We start from the raw sequence: 24,651 nt of genomic DNA, 5'->3' as shown, positions 1-24,651 counted from the left end.
TACATGTTGATGAGATCCCCTCTCAATCTTCTCTTCTCCAGGCTGAACAGGCCCAGCTCTTGCAGTCTTTCTTCTTAGGAGAGATGCTCCAGCCCTCTAATCATCTTGGTAGCCCTCCGCTGGACTCTCTCCAGCAGTGCCATGTCTCTCTTGTACTGGGGAGCCCAGAACTGGACACAGTACTCCAGGTGAGGCCTCACCAGGGCTGAGGAGAGGGCCAGGATCACCTCCCTCCACCTGCTGGCAACACTCTGCCTAATGCACCCCAGGAGACCATTGGCCTTCTTGGCCACAAGGGCACACTGCTGGCTCATGTTTAACTTGTCCACCAGCACTCCCAGGTCCTTCTCGGCAGAGCTACTTTCCAGCAGGTCAACCCCCAGTCTGTACTGCTGCATGGGATTATTCCTGCCTAGGTGCAGGACCCTGCACTTGCCTTTGTTGAACTTCAGGAGGTTCCTCTCCGCCCACCTCTCCAGCCTGTCCAGGTCCCTCAGAATGGCAGCACAGCCCTCTGGTGTGTTAGCCTCTCCCCCCAGTTTAGTATCATCAGCAAACTTGCTGAGGGTGCACTCTGTCCCTTCCTCCAGGTCATTGATGAATATATTGAACAAGACTGGGCCCAGGACTGACCCCTGGGGGACACCACTAGCCACAGGCCTCCAACTTGACTCTGCGCCATTCACCACAACCCTCTGAGCTCGGCCATCCAGCCAGTTCTCCATCCACCTCACTGTCCACTCATCTAGCCCACACTTCCCGAGCTTACCTAGGAGGATGGGATGGGAGACAGTGTCCAAAGCCTTGCTGAAGTCCAGGGAGACAACATCCACTGCTCTCCCCTCATCTACCCAGCCAGTCACTCCATCATAGAAGGCTATCAGATTGGTCAAGCATGATTTCCCTTTGGTGAATCCATGCTGACTACTCCTGATCACCTTCTTGTCCTCCAGATGCTTAGTGATGACCTCCAGGAGGAGCTGTTCCATCACCTTTCCAGGGATGGAGGGGAGGCTGACAGCCCTGTACTTTCCTGGCTCCTCCTTCTTGCCCTTTTGGAAGACTGGCGTGACACTGGCTTTCTTCCAGTCCTCAGGCACCTCTCCTGATCTCCAGGACCTTTCAAAGATGATGGAGAGTGGCCTAGCGATAACATCCGCCAGCTCCCTCAGCACTTGTGGGTGCATCCCATCGGGGCCCATGGATTTATGGATGTCAAGTTTGGACAAAAGATCTCTAACCTGATCCTCCTCGACCAAGGGAGAGTCTTCCTTTCTCCAGCCTTCCTCTCTTTTCTCCAAGGTCTGGAATTCCTGAGGACTGGCCTTAGCAGTGAAGGCGGAAGCAAAGAAGGCATTCAATAACTCTGCCTTCTCTGTATCCTTCGTCACCAGGGCACCCGCCCCATTCAGCAGCGGACCCACGTTTTCCCTAGTCTTCCTTTTGCTATTGATGTATTTGAAGAAGGCCTTCTTGTTGTCCTTGACAACCCTTGCCAGATTTAATTCCAGCTGGGCCTTAGCCTTTCTTGTCGCATCCCTGCACACTCTGACAACGTCCCTGTATTCCTCCCAAGTGGCCTGTCCCCTTCTCCACATTCTGTACACTTCCTTCTTCTGCTGGAGTTTTGCCAGGAGTTCCTTGCTCATCCAGGCAGGTCTCCTGCCCGCTTTGCTGGACTTCTTACTCAGAGGGATGCACCCGTCTTGAGCCTGGAGGAAGCGATGCTTGAATATTAACCAGCTTTCTTGGACCCCTCTTCCTTCTAGGGCCCTACCCCAGGAGATTCCCCTAAGTAGGTCCCTGAAGAGGCCACAGTCAGCTCTCCTGAAGTCCAGGGTTGCAATCCTACTCCTTGCCCTGCTCCCTCCTCGTAGGATCCTGAACTCCACCATCTCATGGTCACTGCAGCCAAGGCTGCCCCCAACCTTCACCTCTCCAACTAGACCTTCTTTGTTCGTTAGGACAAGGTCTAGCATTGCACCTCTCCTCGTTGGCGTCTCCACCACCTGAGTCAAGAAATTATCATCAATGCTTTGCAGGAACCTCTTTGACTGTTTGTGCCTAGCTGTGCTGTCTTCCCAACAGATGTCAGGGTGGTTGAAGTCTCCCATGAGAACCAGGGCCTGTGATCGTGAGGCTACTTCCAGCTGTCTGTAGAAGGCCTCATCGATGACTTCCTCCTGGTCAGGTGGCCTGTAGTAGACCCCCACAACAGTGTCACCCATGTTAGCCTGCCCTTTAATCCTTACCCATAGGCTCTCAACTTGCTCTTCATCCACCCCGAGGCAGAGCTCCATACATTCTAGTTGCTCCCTCCCATAAAGGGCAACTCCACCACCTCGCCTTCCTGGCCTGTCTTTCCTAAAAAGCACATAGCCATCCATGACAGCATTCCAGTCATGTGAACTATCCCACCGTGTCTCTGTCACTGCAATGAGATCATGGCCCTGCGACCGCACACAGATCTCTAACTCTTCCTGCTTATTCCCCATGCTGCGCGCATTGGTGTACAGGCATTTCAGAGAGCCAGTCAAGCACGCAGGCTTCCCAGAAGAGGTGCAAGAGGATCCTCCATAGCCATGTCCCATGCTGTCTCCCCTGGCTGTATGCACCTGCTGGAGGCATCCTGACTTGAGCGGTGTTTTACTGACTCCCCTGCCACTATACCACTCCCCTTCCCCCATCTTGCCTAGTTTAAAGCCCTCCGTACCAGGCTGGCCAATCTGTTGGCAAAGACACGCGTGCCCCGCTTGGTAAGGTGGATCCCATCGCTCCCCATCAGCTGTTGATCTTCAAACAGGGTCCCATGGTCATAGAAACCAAAGCCCTGTTGCCAACACCAGCGGCGCAGCCAGCTGTTAACTTGGAAAACTCGTCTACTCCTCCTCCTGTCCTTTCCCCTCACAGGCAAGATTGAGGAGAATAAATAAATAAAATGCATTACTGATCAGGAGTAATATAAAAGAAAGAAACTACAGGTTGTTAGATGAAAAATGTGACTGGAAGAAGGAATTCTGTTACCACGTCTAAGAACTGAGAACTCTCAGAGAGTATAGTCTAGTCACTTCTGCATATATAAAGAAAAGTAATTACTTTTCTCGAGTACAAAGTAATCCCTGAGGTGCATTATTAATCTTCAAGAAAGACATTCATGCAGAAAAGCTTTCCTTTGTACATTTTGATTAAATCTTTTCCTTCTTGAAGTGTTCATACCGTCAAGATTTTTCCAATACGTAACTAAGTTACTTCTCTCGTTTTCTACTACTGACTGAATCTCTACGTATTTCGATTTCTGTTACTGTTTATCTTCTCCAAATATTTACAAAAAAGTGCATTGATAAGTGGCCAAAATTTTCAATTTTCTCCTCAAGTCTGGCTACTTCTCTTTTGCTGCTTTTGTGGTTTCCTTCCATGGGGTGAGATCTTGATAGCTGCCATGTTGATCTTGTCTACTTGTCATGATCCGCTTTCTACAATTCAGGCCATACCTCTCTGACTATTTTCTTCATCCTCTCTTTTTTTCCCCCCCCCGAGCTTGCTTATCATTTCTCTCCTGCATTCCCCAGTTTTCATCTGCATTTCCTTGGATATACTGTGGCCATTGATTTCAGAATATAGTTGTTTTGATGAAGAAACAGATGGCAAGAGCATTTTGTTTTTCTTCACTGTCCAAAGAACTATGTTTCTACTGGCATTTCTGACAGTTGAATATTTCTGTTTAGAAATAAATCTTTAAAGTACTTTCAGTTTTTAAGCACACGAGTATAACTTATTCCTTACCAAAAAGAAAAAAAAAAAAGAAAAAGAAAAAACCCCAACACATCATTTTGAGACTAGTCATGAGTAGTTCACTTTATCTTTTGGTTTTAAATACCCTTACATTGCAATTCTTGCTGCAATCTGCACCTCATACTCAGTTGCTAACATTAACTACTCACCTCATGCTCTGGTGAGAGATGTTCCATGTCAGTTCGTAAACACTTAAGTCCAGGCAAAAAGTGATTGACCATTAAATCCTCTGAAATAACTAAAAACCAGGCTGTTAAGGTATTATAAACATTGTCTTCTAATATTAAACGCTTTTATCCTAATGAACACGTAGACAAGCTACAGTAGCAAAACCCAGGAAAACAGACAGGATTTGGCACTTCGTGAAATAAAAATTAAAAAAAGGGAAGGTAGTAAATATATTTAGTTTCATACATTTCATATATCCATACCATTCTTCTTCCATTTAGAATTGTTTTTAAGATACTAGTTAAAATCAAGTGTTTGGTTTTAGTTTTTTTGAAAGTAACCAGCAGTTCCATTTTCTGTGAAGATCTCCTCTTTATACAGAGCATATATTTTACCTAATACATTCAAGGACAAACCTAGTTATTTCTCAAATACTAATCTTATTGCCCCTGAGGGAATTAAGAGCTAAACTTCCCCTAAGAAAAGGATACAACAACAGGAAAGCGCACTGTAGGCTTCAAACAGGTGGGTAGCAATATCCAGTCTCTTGGAATCCACAGACTGCTGGTTGTTGACCAAGGCTAACTTGTGCAAGTGTGGAATAACAACTGCAAAAGTAAGTATTGGAATTATCTTAAATTGCTTTCCATGCTTGCTTAGCATTAAACAGTTACTAAGCGACAATCACAGGCATCTGAAGCATCACAGACACCAATGCAGGATAAGAGCAGCAAACGATGGCTTTTGATTAGCCTGTCCTGGCAGATTTAGCTAATTCATCAATTACAATCTGAAATAAACCTATTTTCACCTACCTCAGAGTACTTTTGGAAGAGTAACAGGCTACAGAAAATATTTTGCAACACTGTTACTCCCCTGCTGCTAAAGCTGTCTGAAGTATGCATCTCTTTAATAAATGCAATTCATAAGTTGGTGAGAGATGTGCGTCTCGTGTGTCACTGACCACAAAGGAAGCCTATCTGAAGAGCTTAGCCAGCTAAAGTAGATATTACAGTTGGAGGTATGATATCCCCTCATGTTTTGTTTACAAGTATCTTTAGGCCAGTATAATAACTGGCTTTGCTCCTCTGTGCGCTTTAAGATGTGTGGGATACTTAACACTTATAATGCCAATGCGGGGTGGGAGGAAGGAGGGGAGAGGCAAGCATTTTAAATGTCAAGTAATTCAAAGAAAGGAACCTCAGATGTGCTCCACAGCAAACTGATCAGTCCCTTTCTGCTCTCAAATCATTAATTACCGTGTGCCAGTGCTCCGTATACACACCCGTGTTAGGTACGGTGAGAACTGTATTAACAGAGTCTCATATATAGTGACATATTAAGCACTGAAAATAAGAGTTTTCATGGAACATTTTATAAATAAGACAGGAAATCAAAATAAATGGTATACTATTATCTTTAGGACAGAAAGAGGAAGAATGTATCTTCCCGCTGATGTAACTTACACTCATCTCTAAATCTGGGCTCAGCATTAGGTCCAACTCTTCCAAATGTTTTTATGATTTCCGTATGTAGAGAATGCTGGTCTTGATATTGAGGGTCTTCCAGGAAAGAAGCCAGCTGCATTTTTACTCTTTCCAGAAGCTTAAATATTCCCAGAGAAATAAAAAGTAAACAAAAGAATGAAGGTATTAAAAAAACATTACGTTCACTTTAGAATATGTCTATAAATCTTCCATAGTTCAGATCCTAAATCTTGTTTTTTCTATTAATTAAAAATCTTTTCTGACAGGAAGTTCCCATCTCCTTGATGCAGCTCTTCATTTTAAAAGACTGTTACCAGTGTTTCAATGTGATCTGTCTATAAGTATCTACCTGACAAGTGCTTGCATATATCCAAGTCTGCCTTCTGGGGTTTCCTTGGTTTTGGTACTCTCAATGTTTAACTGCTATTAAAATTGCTCACTTAGTATATTACTATCTTTGGAATTTTGCTGTTTAGTTAGAACTGTGAAATTACATTCACATTAGGTTTTTTTAAAAAAGAATATATCTCAATTAGTAAGATAGCTGAGAATTTTGCTGAGAAATTTTCTGCAGAACACAAATGCAAAGGTAAGCACCATAAAAATCAATGCGATTAAACAGATTTCTTCTACTAAAGGCCAGAGAAGTGAAGCAAAATACAAATATGCCTAAAATAACAGTTTCCTACATTCAAATGGTATAAGGATTTAATTTGCATTTCAACTTGTAAAAGTAACATTTTCTGATGCATTTTGGAAGGAGATATCACCTCTGTACTCCAAGGTTTATTGTAATTAGAGCAATGGATACAGTAATTTATGTGGCAACAAAACAGTATTCTTTCAAAACTGATTATAGACATGCATTCCAAACAACAAAATTGTAACTTATCCATCTTCCAAGTACTTATGAGTCATCTTTGACTTCTTGCTCACATTTCCTCAAACACATTCTTTTAGAATATGTTGAAATTACAGGAAAAATGCAAGCTCTGCAAAAAGTGGTGAGAACTTTAAAAATAAATTTTTGGTATAGTTATTATGTAAAACAAAATATTGTATTCCTATTGCTTAGAGCAGAATCGTGGGTGTCTTGTTAAGAATTCTGATCTATTACCATAGTCTCATAATTCAAGAGAACACGTGCGCGAGAGAGTGTGCACATCGAGATCGCATAGACACCTCAAGGATAATTTCGTTTACTTCACTATCACGTCTTTAATATCATCTTAAACACCATGGGCTGAGTCAGCTGCAAAGGACCAGCAGATATGACAAGAACTGTAACAGACTTACACCCTCCTCAAGCTGTAGCTAGAAACAAGCAGGATATCCTAAGGCATTTACGATATGCCTATGTGCAGGCAACTGAATCCCACTATGAGTTTCTGATTAGTATTTCAGAGAAAAGCTATCTGTTTAGCTCAGAAATAATGGAGTTGAATTTCTCAACTGTATTAGAGAACGTTCTAAAAGAAAGTCTAAGTACACTCTTCCAGCACAAACCTCCCCCCTCTACTTTTTTTTTTTTTTTAAAATGTATGGTTTACTATTTTGAAGTAAACGTTTTCCTTAGTTAAGAGGGTTTGTTTGTTTCCAAAAAAGCATTGCAAAACAGAAAAGCATTCAGGAAGAAAATAAGCAAGGGAAAAAGAATTTGTAAGCACTTTTTTCCCCTTCTCTGAGTCCATTAGTGAGTTACTGTATTTATCAAAAATCACCCACTTCTTATGCTGACAAGTAGGACTCTTACCTCTCTCTGAGTGACTGTTTCCATGATGGTCCCAAAAGCAGGGATTGTTGCAATCCTCACTGAACTACAAGAGAAAAATAGAGTCTTAAAATATATTACACATTACAAATAAAATGCATTAAAAAATAAAGCAAACCCAGAATTAGTACTTTAAGATACATTAGTTTCTAGCAATGACAAAATAAAAAAGCAGACCAGGAAAAAGACAAGACAGGATTAACTCAAGGTCTCAATCTGAAACTCACAATTCAGGATCACTGGACAAGGTAACAAGGGCCGGAGCAACCCGCTTGTCAACTAAGGCTTCACTCATGCCTCGAAGAGTCAGCTGTAAACCAGTCAACATGCAATAAAAAACGGTTTGGTAAACTGGAAGGAGAACTGTGTTAGCTGTGACTGAGGATGGGCAGGCAGACTCTTGGGTTTTCTTGGCTTAGTCACCCACACAAGACATTAAAAATGATTAAGACACTATTCATGCTCTAGCATCTTTTGGGTAATAACCTGTTAGTCAGATTAGCAAAGCATCCCTCCTTAGCTTGAAAGAAATATCACATCAGAATGTTATGTCAAACATATTCAAGAATTGAAGTACCATGGCTGCTTATCAGAAATTAGATAGAGCCAAGACTTTCATTCTTCAATATTGCAGATATTACTTAATTGCGCAATAGTAAATTTGACAGCCTTACAGAACACATTCATATGCAGCTTGCTGCTAGAAATGAGTTTTTAAGCAAATTTCAAATTTGAGAATATTAATATAAAAATATTTTATTTAAAGTTAAGCTTTTATTATACGGATTACATTTTCTATTTAAAATTGTATTCAGCAATTTTATCTAGTTTAGCTCTAAGTGTTGCAATAAACCTTTTTATTTACAAACAAGTGATTTTAAAGTTACATTTGTTTAAAGGTAATTCAATTTTTGTTCAGCTAAAATAAGAAACAGGACTGATGGTTATTTCTTCCTAAGTATTAAGAGGGATGCTAGATGTATAAGACAGTCGGGAAACTTACATTTCAGGGTCACTGGAGAGAGTAATGAGAGCAGGAACAACTCTCTGAGCTACCAGAGTTTCATGTACCCCCTTCACCAACAGCTGAATGGTCGGAGCAGGGGGAATATCACAGGTGATGCACGGAAAGAGTGAGCACAGTATCATGGGAAGAAGAACGGCACAACCAAGAGAGAGAAAGAAAAAACACAAAAAGCAAACCAAAATTAGAAGCTAAGCAAATACCGCTACACTAGAGCTTCATATACGCAAAGGCGTGAAGAAAGCTGAAGTGGTCTGGCAACCAGCACAAACCTAACAAGTTCAACAATATGATGTAATTTTCTCCATTTTCAGCTATTTGAAAATTCAAATGAATTCTATAAAGTTTGACAGCTAGTTTATGAATTATAATCCAAACCTTTTTAAATACTAAAATGATGCAAATTTGAGTCTGACAGTTCAATCTAAATGTGGCTCTAACTCAGTAGAATGGCATTTCATTACAGTTTGTGACTGCCAGATGCAAAATGGATTTCTTTGCTTAGACGAAATGTGTTGAGTTTCTCTGCACTGAGTGGTTCCTTTCAGACTGTTATTGCAAACTTTTGATATGTGACTAACAGCACCCTCCCAGATGCCACTAAGCTTTCCTCCAAGACTTTTAGAACTACTTTAGAGTTAACAGCCATCCAAACAGTGCATGTGAAACATCCCAAATTACCCTTGCTGGTGTAGGCAGGTAAAAAACTGATAAACTATGAATTATTCATGGGATACATTTCACCAAGTCTTTCCGTGTACTAAATAAGAGATGTATTTTTTGCAATGCACTCCAAATATTAAAAACTGAGCTCCCTATGAAACTTATGTCATTACCCATAAATACCTGGAAATTGTTCAAATTTAGATGTGCCTTCTTTTTTTTTTAAAGCATTACTTATGGATGCAGTAGCTGCCCTTTACATTAGTTATGTATTTATTCTACAAATAAAAAGCTAAATTTTTAAAAAGGACAAACCCCAAGCTTTCTCTAATATTCAACAAAATAGGCATTTTTATCTGCCACGGGAAAGCCACGATACTTTCACCTTGTACCTCGTGTAAGGAAGTCTGCATATATTTGCCACTTTTAGGGAATAAACAGAGCTTAGCGGTAGTTTCCTGAGGGAAATTTGAAATATATTCTGACTATTTACCAACATTCTAAGGAATCAAATTCCATCATGATAGCAAATTAAATTCCTTGCTTTTCTCCAGCAGTGTCACAAGAGAATACATAAAAGCCCTATGGCATGGGCTCTGTTAGTATATCAGGCAGTGTTAAAAACAGGCAACATTCACACCCTCTAACTAGAATGAGCTTTACGTTCTGGTATGCATTTGAGCCTTCCTGTTAACTGACTTCATGTTTTAAATCCAGATTCATTTTTTAAATTCAGACTTTGTAGCGAAAGACTGGATGGAACACAACTTTCCGTAAGTCTTCTAACAAAGCAGTAAATTTTATTAAGCAATACACGAGCAAGCAAGAGTGTACGTGTAGGCTCACATACAGCGAAGACATTACAGCCCTACAGCTAATAACTGGAGAAGGAAATACGGTGAGAAAACTGTCACACTGTGCAAGAACGTGTGCATGACTGTTGCAGCTTTCCCCTACCAGGTGTTGTACAACTTTCTACGTGTGTTATTCACAAAGTATTAGAAGTGTGACAAACTACTGTACTTCAATATTAATAAATTTCACAAATATTTATAGTGACATCAACTTAAAAAGTGCTGGTGGATTTAGCTTAAGGACTATTCTTCAGACTGCTGTTAAATAAATAGCTTACTGTTGAACTAAGATGATTCTACTTTCGTGTGTAGATTTGTTAGTTTTCTCATTGATTAATACAGAGAATGATTACTATTTTCAGTTTTGAACAAAGAGGGACTTGAATTTTCTTTACCAATCTTAATTCAGAAAAATACTTGCAGGTAATGTAGTGCTTTGAATAGGAACGCTTGGGATTTGTATAATTAGCAGACAACTTAGCATCACCTCAGCTCCATGACTATGTGGGCTGCCACATTTCTCATTATGGTAAAAAGCATCATTCTCTGTCTTACAGAAAATACAACATGCCTTATAATTGAAGCGTCACTCTGAAGATAAGCGTTCCTAACCGTAAACCCAAATAGACCGACAAAGCTTGTAACTCAGCTACGCGCTCCATGTTCAAACCAGCAGCAGTCAAATCTGTTTGCATCAACACTCAGATGGAAAACTACTGACAGAAAACCTTAGCACGCAGAAGGGAAACTAACAGCTGGATGGACAAAGCCATATAGCAGCATGTGAATTTATAGCAAGGCAGAGAACGTAAATTTTTATCCTGCATTTTGATTTTGACAGTTCTACTTGCAACCACTGTTTATACATACTAAGCCTCAAGAAACACGTAACACAAAGCTTTCTGTCCCAGAAGGAGGGAAGGGAAGGGATGCTCTAAAACGCTTCTGTGTCCTTCCCCTCCTAAACACACTGTAAAGGTTCAGTAACACAATCCAGTAAGGCTAAATCACAGCCGTCTCTGTGCTGCTGTATAGACCACTGTATGCTCAGAATCCGTATATTACGGCATGCAGCTGTCCTGCTGGTGACATGTTCTATTATCCGCTCGCTGGGCTTTGCCGGGGAGCAAGCTCTGAGGGGTCAGAAATTCCCTGAATGAAGGAATCTTCCAAAAGTAAAACCTTCTATTAGCCTATTAGCAGTGACTCTTGCCAGATGTACATATTGCCATGCATAAATAGGTATGCCATGGTTATTAAGGAAATGACAATACAATAAAAGTATTTGCAAGTAAGAAAAGCATCTACAAAGTTGCCTATGCTTTAGTAAAAATTAAAATACACTATGAAACAAGGCGTCAAGTAGCATAGAGGACTGCCTAAAAATGATCCATAGGCAGTTGGAATAGAAAAGAAACTGCAACCAGGACAACAGCCTGTGGTAACTGAGGTCTTCCACAAATTTGTCTAATGCTTATACCAAATAAAAAGAAATGAGGCTCTAGTATTACAAACATAAGATACAAGCAATGCTTCTGTTATATTTTAAACCAACCCAAAAATATTTTAAGGGTGACCAAAAATTGCCATCTCCTTTTTACAGGGGGAAACAAGAGAAATAGTCAAGTGATATTAACTGAAGTCACAGAACAGTGTGACTGCAGTGTCTAGCTTGCATTTCTCAGAGCTGCAATAGAGAACACTAACGGCTATGGCTGTGCTGCTGCTCTTCCTTTCAGGGCAAACGCGAGATTTGTTTTTACAAATGGATACAAGGTGGCAGATTCAGCTAGAAGTCTGTTCTAAAGCTACCTAATGAGCAAAACGTAGCAGAATTGCAAAGAAAAAGGAATGGAGAGTGATATAAAAGCAGCGTATTTTGAGCACATAAAAAAAGAAGATAACCTCTTTTCTTCAGCAAGTGGAAGACTTCCCACTGTTTCTGTATAAGCCTCCCCTCCTTTTTTTTTTTTTATTTTTTTAAATTAACACCTAAACAAAGGCATGATGTGGAAATCGAAGCAAATTTATTAGTCAGAGGTAACAGTCTCTGTATTCTGAGTAAATTTATAAATTTTAAGAGAAAGCCCACAAAAGTTAAAGTTGATACTCTCTGGTAAGTAGAGTAACTCTAAATGATTGTAATTTAATTTTTTACAAAAATATATATTTGATAAAATATATATTTTTAATTGCCAGATCTGGCACCAATGGAAACTAGTTTGAATCACAATGCCGGTGAATTAAGAGTATACAAAAAACAGTACTGAAAAATCAGTAACTTGTGAATTAGGCTATCAACAATGTGTTAAGAAGCAAAAACAAATGTTAAAATTCAAAGAGACGATTGCTTATACTTACCTACAGACCTAAGCAAACACATTTGACAACGTATTGAAATCTGGTTTGAACACACTTCAGCAATGAAATGCTTTTTTCATAATCAGAAAGTGTTTTTCAGCATGCAGTAATTATAATGCAACAGTCAAGCCCGTAGCAGATCAAAGAACACATACAGAGTTACAACAGAAAGTCTTGCAAGGGCTAATGATAAATTGCTTAACGAAAGACACGCTGCTGAATAGAGAGTTGATACAGAAGCAGCTGTACAACACTAACTTCCTGCTCCATCACACAGTACACAACGTATTTAAGTCATTTATAATTTTAAGCATGTAGCAACATTATCTTGACTACTGTTTAGAAAAAACACACTGCAGTTTTAGAAAGCTTTGATGGTGCTTACCTCAAACATTCTAGCAGCTGTGCATCGAACAAGAGCCGAAGTATGGACAACTCCATACCATAAGACAGTTAACAGTAACTCATGATATGCTGGGTTTGCACTAAAAGAAAACAAATGGGCAATCAAAAAAAAAATTCCACTCTAAGTAGAGGTCCTATATCTACAAAAAGCACAGTCTCAAGAACCCATTGCTTATAAGTATAAAACTTAAAAGTTTATCCTTTCTGAAGGCTTACATAAAACACAACATTTAGAGTTGCTGCCTACAAAAATATTGTCGTATTTTGAAGGTCATTCTTAAAAACCAAAAACTTTAAGAACAGTATTTTCAACAAATTATGACACTGAATTGAATGTAAATAGTCATCTAGAACATGAGGTAACAATATCATAAATAGTAAATGAATTCCTATTTAATGACTAGTGTGTTAATTTTTAACACTTAAATTTTTTTTTAACCACCTCATTTTTAAACTACAGATTAAAAGTTTGTATTTCATGAAACTACAAGGGAAAAAAGTAAGAATACTCTTACTTGCCTGAAGCATCACAGTTATTAAAATCATAGTCAAAACCAGATTATGAGCTTTTAATAGAAGCTTTTAATGTACTCAGATCTAGTTAATTCCAAGATATATTCTTTACCCCAGTTCCACAAAAGAAGCTTTCAGGCTATCAAGAGGAGCATGGGACAGTGAAAGCATGGTCATTACATCTTCTAAGAATCCAACTAACAGTTTGCGGTCTTCTTCCTAAAATAAAAGCATACAACATTACACGTAGCAGAAGTATTGCTACAGTCCTGATGATGTAAAGCTATGAAAGAGACAAAGTAAGAAACTAGATTTAGCCTTTCTGATTGTTCACAACACTCAGTTCACTACACATTTGTGAAAAGATGAAGGATTTATTTTTTCCTATGAACCAGTATGTATATGCCAGGCAATAACTGCTGGTAACTGGAGGATTACTGTTTATTTTCGTATTGGGTAATACTATTCAAGGACCTAAAGTGTGCCCAAAATGGCAATTTACTCGCTTATGTATTTCAGAGAACGGTGCAAAATTATGGTTTGCAAGGGCCACAGTTATTGACCTAGAGCCCATTTACTGAACAACATTAATACTGTTGATAAAGGCGTGGTGATAGCTGTCAACGTCGTGGAGACACTGGTCAAGATGCCTGACATTATTTTACAATCTACAGCAGCCAGGTTTTAACAGCGGAAACTATCATCTAAACGTATTAGACAACTTGAGTAAAAAACATTGCCTTTGAATGTGTCAACAGTTACCTATTCATCCGACTGTCTTCAAAGCTGAGGGGCACTACAAGTTAAGTTTTTAGAGAAAATTTTTTTTGGGGGGGGGTGGGGTGGGGAGGTGGAATAATTTTGATTTTAAGTGCACGCTTAAAGAAGCAAAGTGACCAAACCTACCTGAATATAACATGTAAGGACCCCTGTTGCATAGATGGGAACTGTGGCTTTTGTCAGCACTCCATTACCTGCTGTGGAATCTAACAAAACATATTCAATGTTTATTCACATATTATATATAAATTTTTAAAAATATATGTATCTCATATATATATATGCACATGTGTGTATATATGAATAATTTATTTATATACAAATGCATACATATATATGTATATATATGGAGAAGAGAAGACTGACAGGCAATCTCATCAATGTCTACAAGTATGTGAAGGGAGGGTGTCGAGAGGATGGGGCCAGACTCTTCTCCGTGGTGCCCAGCAACAGGACAAGAGGCAACAGGCACAAACTGAAACACAGGCAGTTCCATCTGAACCTGAGGAAAAACTTCTTCACTGTGAGGGTGACAGAGCACTGGCACAGGTTGCCCAGAGAGGTGGTGGAGTCTCCTTCACTGGAGATACTCAAAACCCGCCTGGATGTGATCCTGGGAAATATGCTCTAGAGGACCCTGCTTGAGCAGGGAGGTTGCACTAGATGATCTCCAGAGGTTCCTTCCAACCTCAACCATTCTGTGATATGCATGCCAAAATGATGCTTAAATGGAATTCTGAGATTTTCTTTTTGTATTTTATTTATACATAGGCAATATCCAATTTGAGTGTTCCATTATGATTAAGGTTAGATTTTCAACGTTTTAGAAAGCGACAAACTTGAAAACTATAGTCCAACAAGATGTTATTTGGACAAGAGCGTGACAGGTTTTTGTTGTTTTTTTGCAGCTGAGGTTAAGATCAATACGTGTTAATTTGAGTAAAAAGCTACTTACCTATGTTTTCTTCAGACAGTCTTAAGATTTCCTGGAACTGCGGTTTTACCTACACAAAGGATGATGAATCCTATTTAAGAACACCTGTTACCAATGTCAATTAACTTATAAAAACAGAAAAAGGACACTTTGAAGATACAGAAGGAAAAAAAATTGTTAAAAAGCAGAGTCAGGTTTTGTCAAAACTGAAAATATGACATAAGAGAATAAAAACTTCTACTGAGTACCCACGATGAGGTAGCATTTACCATTCCAGATACCAAGAGCTGAAGCTTCTTGGCAGTTTGCTTAGTTGGGCTTTAAGGTTTATAGTTCCACAAAGCTTTATGTAAAAAAGCTTTTTGTTTTCACATCTTCGCTGACGTCCACCAAGTCCTCTTTTCCAAAACACAGGTGTGATAACTAATATCAAAACATTTCTATATAAGCAAGGGTTCTGAAGATATAGAAGGGGGTTTCAAAGATCAGATCCTGATATTAATCTCCTCTATCAACGCAGCATACAACATTAGACCTGTATTGTAATATGATCTTTAAGTAACCCTCTATTTCAGCATTTCCTTTTAGAATATTTTCCAATTAATATCTAGAAAATATTTTATTGAGAAAAAATTGATACATTCCTTTGATAAAACTCTTCATATATAATTTATAGAAAATACTTTGCGCAGGGAAAATATTCACTTTCAATTACCAGTCAAGTACAGGCTGAAGTATTATATGGGTGACAAACACTGGACAATATGCTGTTCTGAAGGAAGAGAATTGTGAAATCACTAGAACTAGAATACTCTCTCCCACTCTGTATGCCATTCACATGGCAAATAGGAAAAAGTACAGTTAAAAAAAATCTTTGCCTAAATGCCTGTTGGACAAAATGAAAAGACCATTCCTAAACTGTCATTGGATAAATACAGAATACAAAAGGATGTGAACAGAGGTTTAAAAGCAGCAGGTTTAAAAGTACAAATGGGAAAGCGTCAGTGTGACAAGCAAATACAAACAGTCATATAAAACATCTGCATTCAGACATACCGTAAACGTGGATAATTTATATTACCACAACATTCTTTTGGTAGAATATTTGGGGCGCTATCTTACCTTAGTGTTTGTAAAAATTTTCCCAAACGTCCTACAAAGCCGCCAAAAAAATCTAGAGAACTCATGGACACAGGCAGTTGAGGCTACATTGATCTTGCCAACTATTTCGATAAGCCGTGGCAACCTAAAAATCAGGAAACAAAAGGATATTAAATACTACCTTGATATTTTGTTTCTTTCCAAGTTTATTTGTATGTATTTAGAGTTTGTGCTCATAAATATACATACTTAGCCTCATCGGTTCTATTAAAATTATCTACACATTCCCTACAATTCCTGACACTTGAAGGAAGCAAGGGTTTGAATGCCAGAAAAGCCTGACCTATATTTTCAGACATCTGTTACTGCAGAACTGTTTCACGAGATGCTCAGAATGCAAGAATCTTTACTTCAACAGAGGATTGGCACACCATTGCAAAGACGAAAGTAAATTTTTCTGGAGCAAGCAATTACCTACATGATCCACTATAGAGTTGACATTTTCTAAATAAAATCAAGATAAAAGTCATTTCCATGCATGATATTCAAAAAGCCTACGAAATTCTATCTTTTCCTCTTTTAAATTTAGTAATAATTAAACACAACCATACTTTAATCTTTAATAACTGTTAAACATAATCATGCTCAAGAACTATTAAATTTTAGAAATTTCTACATGTTTTAATATTAGGAGCCAGGAGATACAAACTAACTCACAATTGATTGACAACCCATAGCAAAGTCTCCCATCCTGTGGTACCCTCATGTTCCAGCTGATGGTCATAAAGTTGCAACAGCACTGCTAGTTGCTCACGGCTTCCAATGATGGTTGCCACATCCTGAAGAGGTGATGCGGGTCGCGGAAACCTAGTCACTGAAACAGCACAGAACAAGCAATCACGAACAAAAGAGATGAAAGTATCTTGGAGGTGATGTCCATAAAGATAGGAAAGAAAGTCTGAAACCTTTTAGTACCCCATATCTAAAGGCTAAAATCAAACTCTGAAGAGATTATATTACCCTCACTTTTAAAAAGAAAAAGTGCAGGTACAGGGGGATTATGGAAGATCAAAGAGTACACTGCAAGTTTATAGTAGAATGACTAGGAGGCAAGGCCTCCTGACTTCTAATGCTACATTTTAATCAGACTGCTCCAACCTTTATACATGAATTATTTTCTGACACTCCCACTCCCTAAAGCTTCTTAATTATTTAAATGATCAGAAGATAAGAATTTACAGATAAGAAGCCAGACCTCAGAAGATTCTGGACCATTTACATATCTGGAGATTGAAAGCCTGCTACACTAAGAACTTGGTTATAATTAGATTGCTTCTGTTACTCTCAATTTATCTCAAACATACGTACAGTTATTCAGCAAGAAAGTTAAAGGACAACATAATCTTTCCTATGGTTTCCTACAGTTCCAGCAATGTTATTAGATTAGTGGAAAGTCCATGAGATTTTTTCCTCTACCTCTGTGAAAGAAGAAACTGTTAGACTGGGCTGAAGCCTAAAATTTTTGAATTCCTTATTTAAGCAGTAGCAGCTCAGGGGAAAAGCACTCATCTTCAAATGACTCAGGTCAGCTGAAACAGTTTAACAGTGGGATATTTAACATTTTTACTTTACTGTACATACCATACTGCAACTTTCCAATCTCTCATTTAAATATAAAGTTGTAACCCATTCTTTGCATCTTCACATACAGCATTATCACCTGTATGTAGCAGGTACTACCAATAAAACCTTAATAAAGTGATTGCAATAGAAGAAAACACAGTATAGGCTGGGAGGGATGATAAAATAACTTCACTAATAGCTTATCCATTCTGTCAGGGCATTACATAGATACAGAATAGATGACAAAGCTCCTAGACTAGGCTATATTTTTACCACTTTATCAAGTTTTTCATTTGTAAGAAAGCACTGAAACTGAAGCCGGGCTTCTTGAGCTGTTATTAGCTAACAGCAGAATCCCTCACAAAGTCCAAGTAAGGATTGCTTTACTTCCGCAAAGGTTTTTAAAAGTAGAGAAAAATAAAAACAGAGATGATAAAAAAAAAAATTGTCTATGATAATCAGCTTGCTTGAGCACAGAAAAGGACAGGGAGAAGGAAGCATTACTTAAGGATTTGCTACAGTAGACTAATGCGAAAAAGCATTTAACAGAAATATCAGAAGGAAGATCTTAATTTTTTCAGACAATTCATGTTGTCTATTATGACAAAAAGCATTTTATTGCAAGTCACTGAATTACAAATAAAAAAGTCCCCATGTCACTGGACACAGAGAAGCCATTCTGCCTGCAACCTACAGTGCAGAGTACTGTAAGAGTCAATATTACAGAAATTTTAGCCAAAAGGCATTTAGTTCTCTTTTATACTGGCAATCATTTTGTGAACAGTCGTGTCTTACATGTTTCCTCTGTATCAATAAACTGATATTTGTACTTAGTTAAACACCAGATAAAGATTCAGGTCTGAGATTGATTTATTCCACAGGGATGGAGGGGAAGTTGGGCATGGGGGAAGGAAGTAGAGAACTTTTTTCCCCAAAAGGAAAAAAATACAACAAAGAAAAAGGACATGACAAATCTTCCCATACTGGAATGAGGCTAAGGAGAAAATAAACAAAAAAACCCCCTTCTATCAGCTCAGCCATATTAAAGAAAGAAAATTCACAACATGAGAGGTTCAACAAATTCAATTTTTTGTTCTTGCTTTCTCTGAAAATATAACATAAAAAATGGTGGATTAGAAAAAATGCTTTCAAACTGAAATTTATATCATTACTATGTAGATAGTGTGCTATAAAAATCTAAAGTTTATACAGGAATTCTGCAACTTATGTTTATGTAGTAACACGAAATACAAATAATTCCAGTTAAATGCAGCCCACAGACTTTTTCCTGGAGTTTTTCTTTTGCATTTAACAGTAATGGTAATATCACATAATGTTTTGAGATTTGCCACCAAATTACACTTGGTTTCTAGAACATCCACTTTTCAGAAATTCATCATTTACCTTCTATCTGTGGCACTTCACCCTGAAGTTTAGCTTTGCTTGTGAAAGGTGCATTCTGTAACACCAGTGCAAACAGCGAAGGAATCAGAGACTGCAAAGCAGACAGATACATGTGGAGTTTATGTTCATCCAAGCCATGTTCTCCTTCCTGAAACAGGACATTTAATTAGAGTTTTTGATTTTAATGGTCTGTTGCTTACGCATGTGTTTACCACTTGCCAGGGAAAGCATCTGCGATGAACTTTTATACAGACACATTCGTTACATCCTGATTTATCCTGACCACAAGCTTACTTTGTGTCATCATCCAAACCCCCGGTCTCTCTCAAGACAGTTACTTTCAAAGGAACAAAACAATACAGCCTTCTGCATTTAGTGGCTCATGTCCATGAACATACTGATATTCTGAGGGAACAATTTTCAGCACGCTTATGAATATACTGATATTCTGAAGGAGAAATTTTCAGCACATTTTGCAAGTTTGATTCCTTGGTCTTAGGGACCAATGAATCTAAAACCTGAAAAAAAACAGTCACCTGCACTCTGAAAACAGGCATCTCGGCTAAACGTATTATACCGTTATGATAGGTTGTCAATACCTTCCAGATATCTACCAAACCGAATTTGCACACAAACTAACCCAGAACTGCAAACCACTTATGAACCCATTCAATTCTTCTTTTTTTAATTTAATAGATATTGCAGTTAAAGACTCCACTAAGTGTCACTTAAAAACAACTGAAATATAGGTCAAATGTATTTGTAACAACACACATTTTTGTTTCCTGATCACAGCCTCAAGCAAAAGTTTTCCAAATTGCACTTTGATTGTCAGGCTCTGAAAAAAATATTGTTCAAGAAGCATCTGTTTTTCTACAGAACACAAGTAGAAGTTACGGAGCTGTACCAAATATCTCCAGATAATATCTCCCCCATAGAACGTAAGTAGCAATTATTTTAATTTTTTTTTTCTTTTAAAGTTTACACAGGGAATAAAGATATAGAGAAAACACTTCAGTGTAGGAACAGCTGAACACATACCCTGAGCAATTTTTCTATCTTATTAAGCAGCGTAGGTATAAGATGGAATTGTAAATTTCCCAGTTCTGTAGTCCAGGCAGCATAAGCAGGTAAAAATACCTGATGTGTTGCACTAACTACACGTTCTGAAGGGTCTCCCAAAGCTGAAAGCAGCAGTTCAAAGCCCTGACAAAAGACAATAAAGAATATAATTATTCTTCCTACAGTTTACAACCCCCCCCCCCAAACTAAAAACACCACAAAATATGCCCAGACTAGAAGGAGACTATTATTGATTTTTTAAATTTTGCACTAATCAAAATATAACAAGGTAGCACACAGGGGTCTTTCAACAGATATTCCCACCTTGCCTGCAAAGGTAAACAGTAAGCAGTCCAATGGCCCTGCTAGTATTTCTCTACAGTCAACTATCAGTATTAAGTCAAACACCTTTTCACCTCTCTGCCTTCAAAAACTGAAATGCAGGAAGAAACAGGAAGAGAAAAATCTTCATTTTCAAGCTTCTGAAACATTATTAAGTAGTATTAAGATGAACTACAACTAGGCTTTGTTGTAGTTGACTAATCTTTGTTAGTAAATAATGATATCAAATTGGTTAATAGCTTCTGATGGCAAATAAAGAGAAGTGTTCTTGAATACGAATTAAGAATTACTAGAGAAGCTTCTGTATGAAGCTTACCTCGAAGTAATAATGACACTTACAAGTATTTGTTTTTTTTCTGGTCTTTGTAATACAATAAAAAGCAACGGTCCTATAAACAATAAAGATTTCTAAAAGTATCTGAAACAATTTAATGAAAATATCTCAAATTATACATTCCCCTATTCACGAAATAACTACGCAAGACACTTCATACACACAGAACCCGTCCCAAACGATACCTGTTGATATTTGTCTGGATCATCAATATATCCCATGATGATGCCAAGGCTTTTGATCACAGCTTCTCGTACCAGATCTGCCTTATCTTCCATTAGCATTTGCTGCAGCATGGAAAGTACTAATGAACTACGAATTTCTTTCTGTTTGTAAACAAGAAACACACTTGTTAACTGTGATGAAACAAGATATAATTGCTTATACCATTTTTCATAAATGCTTGCACTTCTATCTATTAGTGCTCTCAAACAACAAATCCTTCCCCCAGCTGCAGATTCCTTTATAAATATTACCCACCCAGTCTTTACCATAGAAAATGATGAATCAAAATAAAACATCAGTAGCCTCAGCAGAGATCCTTTTGTCCTACTAAGCACAGAACTCAGGTCCTTTAACTACGAGGGAAGCGTGTACCAAAGACAAGCAACAGCCAAAATCAACTATAGGTGTAGACTTGGAAGAGTACCTAAAAAAGAATCTGTAATCAGTCTGTTGCTAAATCAGAGAAAGGGGTTTGATCTGAGTTGCTTTCATCTTTCTCAGAAGCTCGAAATTCCAGCTGACCACTGACTACATTTTACTGCTTCTTTTGGTAGGCAGCTCTCTCAAACATTCCATAGTGTCAGAAAAACTCAATTATTTTGGTGCCAATTACTTTTTCACTGGTGATTTCCTTAATTGGTCCTATCTTTACTTCATCTTTACTGAAATAAAGATGGTTTGGTCAGGCCATACCAGTTATCAAGACACTTTATAGCTGGGTTGAGCTGTCTTCCTTTATAACAAGCCATGTCTTCCTTAACTTCATTTACTGAATCTCATGTACATGATATACAATGTAAGTGCCTATGCAAAATGTATGTTCTCTAGAATATTTAAAAAGGTAAAGGGTGGTTATGTTACACAACAGATTGCCACCTTGCTTTCACTGGGAAAGTGTTAAAAGAGTCCGTGTTAATACTTACAGGAAGGTAAGGTGCTAGAGCTCCACAGGATTCTGCTACCAGTAGCCGTCTCTCTGGGTATTTGTGGTTGATCTGGTGAAGAGAAATAGAATGGTTATTTCCTTTGCAGTAACTAGTATTCAAAATGTGGCTAGAATAAACTGCAACGCAGGGATAAGTGTGCACCTCTTTATATAAACACTGGCTGTGCCTGGAGAAGTGCATATGGGTACTAAGCAGCCTCTAATTCCTGCACTGGGTCATAAAGGAAAGGCAGTTATACTCTTTAGTTGTCCTGTAGACTGGAGCTTAATGTAAGAAAAGAATCTGAGAAGAGTGAGCAAGTCAATGAGTGAGTGTGTGTGTATACTCATATGATAAAAATAAGGGTGCAAAATAGCTTACAGGTTGCTGGACTGACATAAAACATATGCTTCAAAGAATTCGAGTAACTTATGAGCTACCATTTCCCAAAATGTTTTGCCTTTCATAGCCCTTCAGGAGCACAGTTCCTCTAAGAACTACACAAGTGCCCTCTAGTGATCGGAGCCCACAAGTGCAGCAGTCGCCCAGGTCCTGCAGAGCAAATTAAAAAAAAAAAAAAAAATTAAAAGAAAAAAAAAGACACATGGCCTAGGCCTGTATTTGCATGCTCACACCGAAGGCCAGCAGAAATACCTCACACCTGAGATGTGACTGGAAAGAGCTCCTACTTCTGAGAATCTCTTGATCTTGCCCTGCCTACCTTTCCTTTCCACTCAAGGTAATTCAAAAATTTCATATTGACACTTCTAAAACAAGTTTGCATCCTGGTGTAGTCAGCTTTAATGGTCAGTGAGAGAAAAGCGCTCATGGTTGCACAATGGAACATGTGATACATTTCAATACACTCTGTGAATAAAAGACAGAGAAAAGCGAATACTTTGATTCTGTCACATAAAATAGCATATGCATGTAGTATGACTATTTCTTTTTCTCTTGCCACGCAGCCTGTAGCTTTGAGAAGACAACTGTCTTATCATGGTAAAGGCTGAGGTACTTACTATCTTCCTCACCTTGGTCTTTACTGGTAAGATTTGTTTTCAGAAATCCCAGGTCCCTGAGATCTGTGGGAAAGCCTGGAGCAAAGACCACCTACCCTTGCTAGAGGATGATCAGGTTAGGGAACTTCTAAACAAACTGGACATACACAGGTCCATGTCACCTGATGGGATGTATCCACGAGTGCTACCAGCTGGTTGTGCTGCCATTCAGAGGGTCCTCAACAGGCTGGAGAAACGGGAAGAGGAACCTCATGAAGTTCAACTAAGGAAAACGCGTAAATCTTGCGCCTGGGGACAAATAATCCCACGCACCAGTACAGGCTGGGGGGCCAAGTAGCTGGAAGGCAGCTTTGCAGAAAAGGATGCATGGGTCCTGATGGAAAAGTTGAACATGAGCCAGCAATGTGCCCTGGTGGCAAAGGTGGCCAACAGCATCCTGTAGACAGAGTACTGCCAGCAGATGGAGGGGCGTGATCCTTCCCCTCTACTCAACACTTGTGAGACCTCATCTGGAGAGCTGCGTCCAGTTCTGGGCTCCTCATTACAGGAGAAACATGGACTTACTAGAGCAAGTCCAGCAGAGGGCCACAAAGATGATTCAGGGACTGGAAAATCTGACACGCAAGGGGAGGCTGGAATTGTTCAGCCTGTAGAAGAGAAGGCTCAGTGGGAATCTTTGATCAATTTGTATAAATACCTGTTGGGGGAAGAGTAAAGAACACAGAGCCAAACTCCTCTTAGTAGTACACAATGAAAGAACAAGCAGTGCAGACTTAAATACAGAAAATTCCATTTAAACGCAACAATAAGTCTTTTTACTATGAGGGTAATCACTTCACTCATATGAAGAAGTCATGAGCCTCAAGACTAAACTGAAGTTTCAGGCATGGGAGAACCTTCTCTGAGCATGTGTCCAATGTTTTGCATTCATCCTTCAACAGGCACACTTAATATCTTGGAAGCATGAAGATTTCATAGAAGAAAAACATCATGGGAACGCAACAGACTGCTCTAATTCCTATAGTAGCTTTGGTTTACTTGGCATCTTCCGTGCCATCACTGGATGGGAAAAATGCTAATAAATGTAGATGCCCTACCGGCCATAGACATACTCTCAGCCTTCTGAAGCTCTGCCTACCTGAGGAAAAAACTAGTTTCACCTGGTTCAGATGGACTGGTAAGGCAATACAAACATCACCCCTGATATTCCAAAGACACACTGACCAAAAAAAAAAAAAAAAGAAAAAAAGAAAAAAAGAAAAAAAGAAAAAAAAAGAAAAGGACTCATATTTCCATCAGGCTCGTGCTGAGCAAAGATTATTAGTCCCAGGGAAACTTATAACATAAGTGTAAAATGTGTGTCAGTTCTTTGCCTTTGTCCTCATTAACTAGTATCACATTCTGTGGAATTTAATTGGTCTCTACCTTTGAGCAATCTTTCAGCATCTACAGAGGCTGAACTAAACTCAGATGAGCTGACCGCCGAATTGTACACGTGGAGCTGCGAAGAGCAGGTAGAACAATCATGAAGACTAGGCTTGATGGCTATGAGGACCAGAACATGTGGGTGAAAATGCTGGCTCTTCTGAGGCCCCAGTCATTTGTATATGTAAATACATTTTAGCTAAGAGCCCAAATGCACTCATGCTTTCACAATTAAGGCATCTACTGAAAGAAGGCAGAAAATTATACTCTATGTATATTTTTTGAGTTCCTCCAATCTCAGTTTTGCAACACTGATATTCAGCTGTTATTTTGCTAGAGGAAAGACTGACCTTATTTCAATACTGCAGAGTCTGGCAAAATGCATGAATGCATTAAACACATGAAATGACGACATATGGCTTGGCAGCCTGATATACT

General features: G+C 38.7%; 1 protein-coding gene across 6 annotated transcripts in view; it reads right to left on the bottom strand.

Annotated features, from left to right (window-relative positions):
* Window positions 1-24,651, bottom strand: part of RELCH (RAB11 binding and LisH domain, coiled-coil and HEAT repeat containing) — a 79,487-nt gene that overhangs the window by 8,117 nt on the left and 46,719 nt on the right. For 3 of the 6 annotated variants that reach the window (XM_068931574.1, XM_068931576.1, XM_009689936.2), the window contains 15 exons: window positions 21,767-21,838; window positions 20,804-20,944; window positions 19,922-20,086; window positions 18,881-19,028; window positions 16,571-16,727; window positions 15,875-15,998; window positions 14,774-14,822; window positions 13,945-14,024; window positions 13,151-13,257; window positions 12,506-12,605; window positions 8,222-8,304; window positions 7,201-7,264; window positions 5,427-5,565; window positions 4,452-4,568; window positions 3,942-4,030 (listed from right to left, as the gene is read on the bottom strand). In XM_068931574.1, coding sequence (XP_068787675.1) covers window positions 3,942-4,030; window positions 4,452-4,568; window positions 5,427-5,565; window positions 7,201-7,264; window positions 8,222-8,304; window positions 12,506-12,605; window positions 13,151-13,257; window positions 13,945-14,024; window positions 14,774-14,822; window positions 15,875-15,998; window positions 16,571-16,727; window positions 18,881-19,028; window positions 19,922-20,086; window positions 20,804-20,944; window positions 21,767-21,838 — 1,635 coding nt within the window. Of the gene's footprint in view, window positions 1-3,941; window positions 4,031-4,451; window positions 4,569-5,426; window positions 5,566-7,200; window positions 7,265-7,445; window positions 7,529-8,221; window positions 8,305-12,505; window positions 12,606-13,150; window positions 13,258-13,944; window positions 14,025-14,773; window positions 14,823-15,874; window positions 15,999-16,570; window positions 16,728-18,880; window positions 19,029-19,921; window positions 20,087-20,803; window positions 20,945-21,766; window positions 21,839-24,651 lie in introns of those variants that run through there. The other 3 variants (XM_068931575.1, XR_011138997.1, XR_011138998.1) reach the window with 3 other exon arrangements.

The sequence above is a fragment of the Struthio camelus genome, chromosome 2 (genome assembly GCF_040807025.1).
Source record: "Struthio camelus isolate bStrCam1 chromosome 2, bStrCam1.hap1, whole genome shotgun sequence".
NCBI lineage: Eukaryota > Metazoa > Chordata > Aves > Struthioniformes > Struthionidae > Struthio > Struthio camelus.
The sequence above is the reverse complement of the archived record's forward strand: the minus strand, read 5'-3'. Positions and strand labels throughout refer to the sequence as shown.